The 10,522-nt window shown below is 45.9% G+C and overlaps 2 protein-coding genes across 3 annotated transcripts in view; both read right to left on the minus strand.

Annotated features, from left to right (window-relative positions):
• LOC106906799 (dematin) overlaps nucleotides 1–2,366 on the minus strand; it is a 20,689-nt gene extending 18,323 nt beyond the window's left edge. For both annotated transcript variants that reach the window (XM_088008568.1, XM_088008571.1), the window contains exon 1: nucleotides 2,270–2,366. The gene's annotated coding sequence lies outside the window, so the exon portion shown is untranslated. The remainder of the gene's footprint in view (nucleotides 1–2,269) is intronic.
• Nucleotides 2,367–2,868: 502 nt separating this feature from the next.
• rsph14 (radial spoke head 14 homolog) lies at nucleotides 2,869–6,651 on the minus strand. The gene is made up of 6 exons (XM_088008473.1): nucleotides 6,171–6,651; nucleotides 5,991–6,093; nucleotides 4,951–5,069; nucleotides 4,280–4,520; nucleotides 4,029–4,165; nucleotides 2,869–3,347 (listed from the first exon to the last, which is right to left on the minus strand). The coding sequence occupies exons 1-6, from the start codon at nucleotides 6,343–6,345 to the stop codon at nucleotides 3,085–3,087; spliced, it is 1,038 nt and encodes a 345-aa protein (XP_087864599.1). The 5' UTR covers nucleotides 6,346–6,651; the 3' UTR covers nucleotides 2,869–3,084.
• Nucleotides 6,652–10,522: the final 3,871 nt, after the last annotated feature.

A 10,522-nucleotide genomic window follows, 5' to 3' on the forward strand; every position in this document is an offset into this window, starting at 1 on the left:
AGAACCAGGTCCAGACTGAGATTAAACATTTAAATGAAACCCAAACAGCCGGAGTGAAACCAGCAATCAGGGTGTCTGGTTGCCGCGGTAACCACCAATCAGTTTGGACCCAGACACAAACTGTTTACCTGCAGCAGAAACGTCTGGTTCTGTTCTACAGTGCAGAGATCCGATCCCACTGCAGATAAAACTTATAAATAAAGTTCCAGAGACGCTGGAGTTCGTTTAACGAGAAAAACGTTTCATCAGTGGAACAACATGAAACGTTGTTTATGAGTTTATTTTATTTAAATGTGATCAGAGACTTGCAATAAAAAATAAAAAAAATACTGCAGTGCAGCCGTCCCAGCCGGTTCAGCTGAAGGTCAGAGGTCAGAGGTCAGAGCAGGAAGCTCAGAGGAATGAGCTCCGTCTCCTCTGCAGGCAGGTTAAAGGTCAGGGTTAAAGTTAAAGCATGGCGGTGGCAGAGTGATGGTGACCCAGTGTGAGTCCAAACTGGGCCACCAGCAGAACCATGAGCCCAAACAAGCAGCTGGAAGGGTCTAGTCAAAGCCCAGCCCATAGTTTCAGCTATTCCTCACTGAGATTAATAAATTAATAAATCTTTTCTTCATGGGATCAGATAAGTGTCTGCTCTGTTGCTACGGTAACCTGGTCGAGGTTCTGACGGGTCGGTTCTGACCAGGAGAGTCCAGTTCCAGAACCAGAACATCAGAGGTTTCCTCTGCAGGAGGCGGCGCCGCGTTTCCCCTCAGAGGCTTTGATGCTGCAGCCGCTCCACTTCCTCTGTTTGGACTGAGACAGAACCGGCCAGAACCGGCCCGGTTCTACAGAACCACACAGAACCACACAGAGAGCCCGGTTCTGGGTTCTGACGGACCTCCTGCTTCCTCTCTGGATGTTCTCCATAGTTTGTAAAGTTTCAGTCAGAAATGAAATAAATTTTTATTTTCTGTTCGTTGATAAACTTTCAGTTTAAACTGTTTAACTTTCTAACATTTAGTATAAACTCCATGTTTCTGTTTTTGGCTGAATGAGCTGAATCATGTCTGACCGGTCCAACAGAACCGGGTCCAGTTTGTTCTCTTACCGGTTCTGGTTGGATTTTTTTTCTGCTTCCTGAAACTGAATCTGATCCAACATCGGTCCGGAAGGTTCTGATAGCAGGACAAACTTTGATTCGGTTCTGATCCAAATCTGAATCTGTCAGTATCAGGACCGGGTCCAGTTATCTGGAGCAGCGGTTCCGTTAAGATTCCAGAAACCATTTAGAACCAGAACCGGGAACCCGGTTCGGGCGCTGCTGGTTCTGACCCAGAACCTGCCCGCATACCTAACCTCATCGTGACACCCGACAGAACCAGCCCCGCTGTTTCCATGGCAACCCAACATCATTTTACCCAGAACCGTCCAGAACCGCCCGGCTGCAGAAAGCATCGAAACTCCTGTTTGGTTTTTAATATTTATGAACATCAGGAATCAGAAACTTTCCGAATAACTTCTGAATTATGAAAATAATCTGAATAAAAAGCAAAAATCTGACATTATTAGGAGGATCAGATCAGAAGTGAAGCATTAATGATGTCATGTTTGACCAGGAAGCGGAGGACAGAAACGGTTCGGTCAGCGGAGTCACTTCATCAGAAGCTCTGAGCTGCAGCAGCGGCCCGCAGAGCCGCGGCTCCCCGCTGGAGCTCCGGCTCCCCGCTGGAGCTCCGGCTCCCCGCTGGAGCTCCGGCTCCCCGCTGGAGCTCCGGCTCCCCGCTGGAGCTCCGGCTCCCCGCTGGAGCTCCGGCTCCCCGCTGGAGCTCCGGCTCCCCGCTGGAGCCGCAGACAGCGGGGATGCTGGAGGAGGAGGAGGATGAAGATGAAGAGTTGTTACATAAATCCATCCTCCCCGTTAATCCTCCGGCTCACTTCAAGCAGCTCCTTACATAATTTCACGTCATCAGAACATCGGAGCTCCACAGCCTGACGGAGAGCCGCCAGCAGCGGGAGGAGGCAGCCGCTCTGCCCGCTGCTGAGCTCCGCAGCCCGGCGGTCAGCGGGCCGGCTGGCCGGCCGGAGGGCGACCTGAACCGGGGAGGGACGGAGGCTCTCCCCGCTGCTGCTGCGGCTGAACGCTGCAGATAAACACAGGCTGCGGCCCCCAACACACACACACACACACACACACACACACACACACACACACACACACACACACACACACACACACACACACACACAGCAGAGGATCTTTCCCGCAGCGGCAGAAGGAGCGCCTCACCTGTTCGCGTCCCGCTGAGCAGAACCATCCAGCGGCTCCGGTTCCGACCGATGACTCCGCTGCTGCTGTTCACTCCCACATATACCGCACGGGCACGCGCGCGCGGTGACAACACGCCCCCCCCCTCATCCGGACCGGCCCACTGTGTGTGTGTGTGTGTGGGGGGGGGGGGGGGCATGGCGCTGCGACAGAATTAATAATAGATTAATGATTATTGATCCGATTCCTCCATCAGAACCGACCCGGTTGGATCTCAGGAGCGTCGGACTTTCAGAACCATCAGAGTCTGAGCTGCTGCTGACCTTAATGTGAGGAACCAGAACCAGAACCAGAACCAGGACCAGAACCAGAACCTGGACCAGGACCAGGACCACAACCAGGACCTGGACCAGAACCTGGACCAGAACCAGAACCTGGACCAGGAGCTGGACCAGAACCTGGACCAGAACCAGAACCAGGACCTGGACCAGAACCAGAACCAGAACCAGGACCTGGACCAGACCAGAACCTGGTTCTGAACTTAACTTAAAGTGAAGTTAACTTAAAATTAAATTAAAGTTTATATTTAAAACAAATTAGTGATAAAACTCACAGACATGTTTTCTTTTTCTCTTATTTCATAAAAACATTTTTTAAATAATTTTAATATAAAATATATGTAAATGTTTATTTGATCCCAATGATCTGAATTATTAAACTAACATTTTAGAAACTAATGACCAAAATAATAAACTCCGGTAGTTTTGTAGTTCTATATTTCCTGTCGGGTGGACCCTTCCGGCCTTTGGGCCAGCAGAACCGGGTCGGTGGTTCGGTCAGGGCTTCCAGGTGACCACCTTGATGGCGGTCTGCGCCGCGCGCCGCACGTCCTCGTCCTGCTCGTTGCTCCTCCGCTCCAGCAGGGGGAGCTCATTGCTCAGGATCACGCGGCCCTCAGGGGCCTCGGACAGCCCCGTCAGGGCCCTCAGGCAGTAGATGACCAGAGTCTTCCTCCTCTTCTTCCGCTCCTCATCCTCCTCCTCTGACAGCAGCCGGAGGAGGACGGGGATGACGTCCAGCTCCAGGCACAGGTATTTACCTGGAAGGGGGCGGAGCTTGAGTCAGACTGACAGGTGAGTTCAGAGTGAAGCTGAGAGAAACTTCCGGATCCTCAACTCGACATTAAAAAACTCAATGAATGAAAAACAAAAATCATTTTCTATCATAAGCTATTAATAAATATCAGATATTTTCACTAGAAATAATTTAAATCTGCTGTCAGTTTAACATTTTTATAATATTTAGAAAAGTTTCTTCTGCTTGAAATGTATTATTTTAAAATTATTTATTGTATATAGTTTTTCATTCAATACTTGAATAACTAAATAGGAAGTGGACCTGAACCCGAACAGGAAGTGGATCTGAACTGAACAGGAAGTGGATCTGAACTGAACAGGAAGTGGATCTGAACTGAACAGGAAGTGGACCTGAACTAAACAGGAAGTGGACCTGAACCCAAACAGGAAGTGGACCTGAACTAAACAGGAAGTGGACCTGAACCCGAACAGGAAGTGGACCTGAACCCGAACAGGAAGTGGACCTGAACCCAAACAGGAAGTGGACCTGAACTAAACAGGAAGTGGACCTGAACCCAAACAGGAAGAGGACCTGAACCCAAACAGGAAGTGGACCTGAACTAAACAGGAAGTGGACCTGAACCCAAACAGGAAGTGGACCTGAACTAAACAGGAAGTGGACCTGAACTGAACAAAAAGTGGACCTGGGCGGATGATGACGGTGTTCATGATGACTCCGGCGGCGTTGGTCTGAACGTCGAGGTTCCTGTCATGCAGCAGAGGCAGAAGAGTGGAGAGGATTCCATGATCGCAGACCTGCTGCTTCCCGTCTCCAGGGACGCTGGGCGAGACGTCACACACACATTAACACACACTAACACACACACTAAGACACACTAACACACACTAACACACGTTAACCCCCCCGCCCGTTGGACCCGTTCTCCAGCCGGACCTGAGCGCCATCAGGGCAGCCGCCGCCTCCCTGCGGATGCTTGGGGAAGTGTGTGTGAGCGTCTGTCCCAGGATGGGGACGCCGTCGGAGGCCAGAGCCGGCAGGGGGTCCAGCCTGGAGCAGGAGGTCAGAGTGGAGAGGAGCAGCTCCTGTTCCTCCTCCTGCTTCTCCCGACGCACCTCCTCCAAGTGACGCAGCTTCAGCATCAGCTTGGGGACCAGAGAGAGGAGAGCCTCAGCGCCTGGAGGGGACAGACAGGAGGACAGAGGGAGAGACAGGAGGACAGACAGGAGGACAGAGGGACAGGAGGACAGACAGGAGGACAGAGGGACAGGAGGACAGACAGGAGGACAGAGGGACAGGAGGACAGACAGGAGGACAGGAGGACAGACAGGAGGACAGGAGGACAGACAGGAGGACAGAGGGAGAGACAGGAAGACAGACAGGAGGACAGAGGGACAGGAGGACAGAGGGACAGACAGGAGGACAGAGGGAGAGACAGGAGGACAGAGGGAGAGACAGGAGGACAGGAGGACAGATGGACAGGAGGACAGATGCTCTCAGTGAGGCTCAGGGTTAAGCAGCACCTGCAGCAGCAGCAGCAGCAGCAGCAGCAGCAGCAGCAGCTGCAGCAGGTGCTGCGTCTTGGTGCTGCAGCAGCCTTGCCTTACCTGCAGGCAGCTGAGCCAGGCCGCTCAGCACCCGGTGGACGTTCGTCCTGCAGGAGGTGGACGGGTCGTCCATCAGGTTGGACAGTGAAGGGAGCAGACCGGAAGCCAGCAGAGCCGACCTGAGCAACAAACATCAATCACACGGAGGAGGAGGAGGGAGGCGCCCCCTGCTGGACAACCCAGGTACAGCAACAACAAACATTCTGCTTCTCTTCAAGCTGCAGCATTTATTTATTCATGTTTATTTGTTTATTAGGCTTCTTGATCTGAGTTTGAATTTTGTACCACAAACATATTAATGTGAACTAATATAATAAAATAATCCTTTCTTCTCTTTTATTTGATGTTATTTTTTATTCTTATATATTTCATGTCTGTTTGTCCAGAGCTGAAAATAACAACTTATATTTACCTCAGTGACGTTTTGCAGTTATTTTACTGCAGTTTTATTAATTTTGTTTTGAAGTTTTGCTGCGTCTACTTGAGTCAAATGTCTGGAGAAAAACTTGAGAAATCAAATTTTTTACTGTAAAACTAATTAAACTAAAGTTATTTTGAGAGAAGCTAAAATGTTTCTGCAGAAGTTGAAATTATTTTGTGTCAATTTGCTTTTATTTTAAATTTAAGCAAATTTAAAAAATGAAAAAATTAAATCAGTAAAAAATGTGAAAAAATAAAAATCCTGTTATTTTTGTTTTAATATTTTTTCAGTGTTTTAAAAATAATTCATGAGATAATTGAACATAAATAAAATCTGAAAAAAGAAAGTCCCTCTAAATGTTTTTGTTCAAAGTTTCATGATTTAAATGTAAACTTTTGTTCTTGTCAGAATGAGAAAAGTTTTATAAGTGAATTATTTCACTGAACGAAGAACAAACATGATAAATAAAAAACATTTTTAGTTTCATGTTGATGTTTTAAAACTTATCATATTTTCTTCTTCTGTTAGTTTTATGTTTGGTTTCTTGTCTTTTTGTTCATAACTTTTTCATGTTTCCCCTCCAGGCCCTCGCTGGTCCTCCGGGACCTCTGACCTCTACCTGCCGATGCTGTGGTTCATGACCAGGTGCAGCAGTTCGCAGGTTTTGCTCCTGACTGCAGCATCGTCGTCCTGCAGCAGAACCTGCAGCTGCTTCAGGAAACCTGCAGCACAGGACAAACAGGCCAGACCGTGAACGCACCATCCTGCTGCGGCCCCGGTTCCGGTTCGGCCCGCTCACCTCCGGTCACGGTCTGGTACAGCCGCTCCGGCTCGTGGACCAGGTCGCAGAGTGACGTCAGAGCGCGCACCTTGTGGGCGGGGTCTTGGACCTGCAGCTGCTCGAACAGCTGCGGGACCGCGCGGCGGCCGAACGCCACCGGGGCCCGGTTCGGGTCCATCACTGGTGTGGTCATCGGAACCGCGTTTCCCTGCTTCAAGTCCGCCGGTTGGACTGACGCCGCTGTTGCCTAGTAACAGCGGGTAAACATTGCTGCTGCGTTCAGGGACCGCAGGGAAAACCCGCCAGTTCAGAATCTGATGGTCTCTCGATCACTAGATTTATTATTGATTTATAGATTATTGATCAGGTCTCTGGCTGCATTTCGTTAGTTTTATGTGTGACTCTGAGGCGCCACCTGCTGGTGAAAATGTCAGAGTTAAAAAATGATAAAGAGCAAAACTTTCCTGAAATGTTTCATAAATCAGAATTAAAATCATCATTATTTTTCATCATGTTAGACATCCACCAGATATCAGTTTTATAATATTATTGATTTATTATGTCTGGTAAATAAAAATAAACTATAAAAATGTAACTGGAATAATTTGAGTTGATGTAACTTGAGTTGAACTGAAGTGAATACTGGACAGTTATTCCCTCTAAAATGAATAATCCTCCTTTTACTGAGTTATTCCAAATAGAAATGTTAGATTTATTCATTTCTTCATCATTATTTCTAAAAATTTTCTCCCAGATTCAAAAGTTTCACTGATGTTTATTTGAGCTCAGCTTCTTTATTACATTTATTATGTTTATTATGTTTATTATATTTATTGTTTTTTTGCTATAGAAATCTTTTCCTGAAACGCTCAGAGTAAAACATGAAGAAGTCGTTTCTGCCTCGTTCATAATCATATCAGGACTTTTCTGGTGATCAAATGTTCATTTATATGAATAAATATTCATGTGAATAATAAACTGTTCCTGCTGTAGAGATGAATGTTTGTTACATCCTCTGGTTTATTAAGGACAACATTCATTTTAGTGTAAATCTCAGTTTAATTAATGATTAATTCAAATCTGATCAACTCTAAAATGTTTCTTAGCAGAATTCAGCTTCATGTTTAATAAAATGTTTTCTTCATGCAGGTTGAATCAACTAAATTATTCTCACTTAAAATGAGTAATTATAACTTAATAACTTGAGTTAAATTAAAACATAACTGTGAGCCTTTTGAGGACAGATTTTTATGCATAATTAGAAATAATTATTTGGATTAAATGACAGAATTAAATTATAACAACAAAATATTTTAGATTAATAATCCATCAGAACTTAAAAATTTAGGCAGCTCTCGTTGGGATCCTGGGTTTGGGGGTTTGTTTTGTTTTCATCCACCAGAGGGCGCCCTGTGGTTGTTTTGGGCGTGTTTTCCACTACCACTGCTCACCTGCAAGTCTTCATCTCATCAGAGGAGCTTAGGAGGAGGTTCAGCCAACACTTCGACGCCAGAGGGTACTACCGGTACCAACAGCCACCTGTGCTTTCATCAGGGTTGTAGTACTCGAGACCGGTCTTGGTCTTGAGACCATTTATTGATGGTCTCGGGCTCTGAGGACTCGGCATGCGCGGAGCTATAGGGGGGGCTGGAGGGGCTGCTGACCCCCAAACCGGGCCGAATGGGGGCCCGGGCCTGGAGGTGCCAGGGAGGGAGGAATGGTTTCAAGTAATTGAAATATGTGATTATAGACAGAGAAAGTGCGCCCTCGCCTGTTGGTAAGGGTGTATTTAATGTTAAATACCCCCCAACCCCCAGCTCAAAAGTTTCAGTTTCACTCCACGGAAGGGGCCCGGTGATTGACTCGGCATTTTATTTCAAGACCAGTCGAGACCGTAACTGTGAAAATACCACTAAACGTGCAGCATACTGTCCAGTTTATTTGTTAACATCTTTGTTTTCAGTGGATGCAACACGCACCGATTAAAATCCAACCAATAACGTTTTACTGTTTCCCTCCCCACCTTTCACTCGCAAGCGGCGCTCCAGGACATGCGCAGTGGTTTCCTCTCAGCGGCAGAAAATGTTTGTCTAATCGTCAGTAATATAATAGCGCTGCATAAATAGTAAGAAATCCAATGGCCACAGCTAACTCAGCAGCGCTTCGCTTTCACAGACGGTGGAGACAACGTCTAACTTTTTTCGTCACTTAGAAAAGTAGCTCAAAGAAGGTAAGATCCGTTAACGTGATGTTAGCAAAGCTAGCTGCAGAGACACATAAGCATTGTGATGAAAAATGTCACTCACTGTCTGAGTTATTGTGCAGAGATGTTAATTGACTTGTCGCAAATATGGGACAAGCTATGTCGAAAAGTCTGCAATTTAGTGATGTGACATTCAGGAACAGTACGATTCATCTGCTCATCTCTTTACTTATTAGATAGGACTGGAGTGTCACTGAGAGCCGTTGTTCTATCAGATAGCCATACGCTGTCAGGATAGCATACATGCTGTGAGTAGCATGCCTGCACATTAAGAAGTCCGACCGTCAGAGGAGTTGTCAGTTCACCATATGCAACAAGTTATGACGAAAATAAGTTATTAAATTGTTTTCAATGATAACTATAGATATACATGTGTTGTCATGGTTTCAAAGTGTATTTAAAGCAGGTCTGGCTGCAGCTGGATGTCAGCTACAACACACGCCCGTGTAAAACTCATTAACCTACTTAACCGCTAAGTCAGGATGCCATACAACTATTAATAACAAAGTGTATGATGATCTATGTCATGATTCTATGTTGCTGATTAAATAAAATTATATGGTAATGACGTGTCAGATATAGCCGTGAGTTTGTCATAAGCGTATGACGATCTGACAGCGTATGCTGACCTGACAGAAAACTCTTCTTTGTTCTTGTAATGCTCTGCATACACTGCAGTAGCTATCATTATTTTATTTAATTATGTATATTGATATTTTTTAAATTAACAAATAACTAAAACACAAGAACGAAAGAGCACGCAGAGCATGCACATTGCTCTTTCATTGTTTTTGTTCAAAGTGGCAGCTGTAATGTCTGCCATGGTGTCAGACTGCCTGGCTTCATGTAGCGGGAGACAGGGTGAGAACAGTCACGGTGAGCCTCTTGTGATTGGTTAATTCTTGCTTGTTGCTCTTTGGTCAGTGTTCGTAGTTCAGCGTTATTTACCGTCAGGGCATTGCCTCAATTGCTATGTTTAATGGTGCAACGGTGGTGGTTTCTTACATGAGCAATATGGGCAAATGCCCAGGGCGATATCTTTCTAGGGATGGCACTAGACCACTGCGGATCGTAGCACAGAGATAGAAGCAAAGCAGAACAAAGTGTTTGTTCTGCTTTTAATATTGGTTAAATTTATTAAGTATTTAATATCTAGGTGTTTTCATGCGAATATGAATCTTTCAGCTCAATTTGAGAAGCAATTTTGATCATATTTCTCATTTTGTTGTGTCATTTAGCGCTGGCCGCTGGTCTTGGTCTTGATTCGGTCTCGGGTTAGGTGGTCTTGACCACAACACTCCTTCCTTGTGATTCCCTGTGAAAATAATCTAGTAACCTTTTGTTGTGCCTCCTCTTCAGGAACCTGCTCCGTGTCGTGTGGTTCTTCCACTCGAAGCCTCTGTGCTCCTGGTAGTTTTTTCCCTGTGAAACTTCTCCTTGTGACGCCGGCAGATGTTACCCGCCAGATTCCCAGGATTCACTCACCTTCTCACTGCCTTCTACTCCTCTGGATTTCCATGTTGGCTGAACTCCTTGCTCTGAACCTTGGTGAGCCGCAGAACTTACCTGTCCGCCCTCCAACGCTAAATCACATCTGCAGAACCTCAGTAGAACGTCCCTGTCAAGATCTCCAACCAGGAAGCCACCAGGCTCCCCTCCGTACCGTTTGCTGCTAATCAAAGTAAGAACGCCGTCAGTAAACGTTCAGTCGACAATATTCAAGTTAAACTACCTTCACATTTTTTAGAGTTCATACAAAAGGTGTATGAAAACACTCATATATTCAAATAAAAATTATCTTAAAAGAGCAGAAGTAAGAAATATGATTAGACAGAAAAACACATGAAAATGTCAGTTATTAAAAAATAGACGGAATACAGCAGAAATCAACCTGCAGACACTGATCACAAACATTTATGAATTATTGTTGAGTTATTGCAACATAAACACACACACACACACACACACACACACACACACACTGCAGACAGATGAGATAAGAAGCCGCCGGTTGGTTCTGTGGATGTTCAGGTCGACCATCAGCCTCTGACTCATCTTACTGGGGAAACTGGTTGAGTTTTTCTTCTTCAGAAACGTTTTGATCTGA

This window comes from Poecilia mexicana, unplaced genomic scaffold (assembly GCF_051168715.1).
Source record: "Poecilia mexicana isolate PSO_F unplaced genomic scaffold, ASM5116871v1 scaffold_9, whole genome shotgun sequence".
Lineage (NCBI taxonomy): Eukaryota > Metazoa > Chordata > Actinopteri > Cyprinodontiformes > Poeciliidae > Poecilia > Poecilia mexicana.

Coding starts and splice junctions, on each gene's coding strand:
- rsph14 (XM_088008473.1), bottom strand. CDS start 6,345: ATGACCACACCAGTGATGGACCCGAACCGGGCCCCGGTGGCGTTCGGC. Junction 5,070..5,990: donor ATGAACCACAGCATCGGCAG/GTAGAGGTCAGA, acceptor TTTGTTGCTCAG/GTCGGCTCTGCTGGCTTCCG. Junction 4,166..4,279: donor GCTGCCCTGATGGCGCTCAG/GTCCGGCTGGAG, acceptor CGTCTCGCCCAG/CGTCCCTGGAGACGGGAAGC.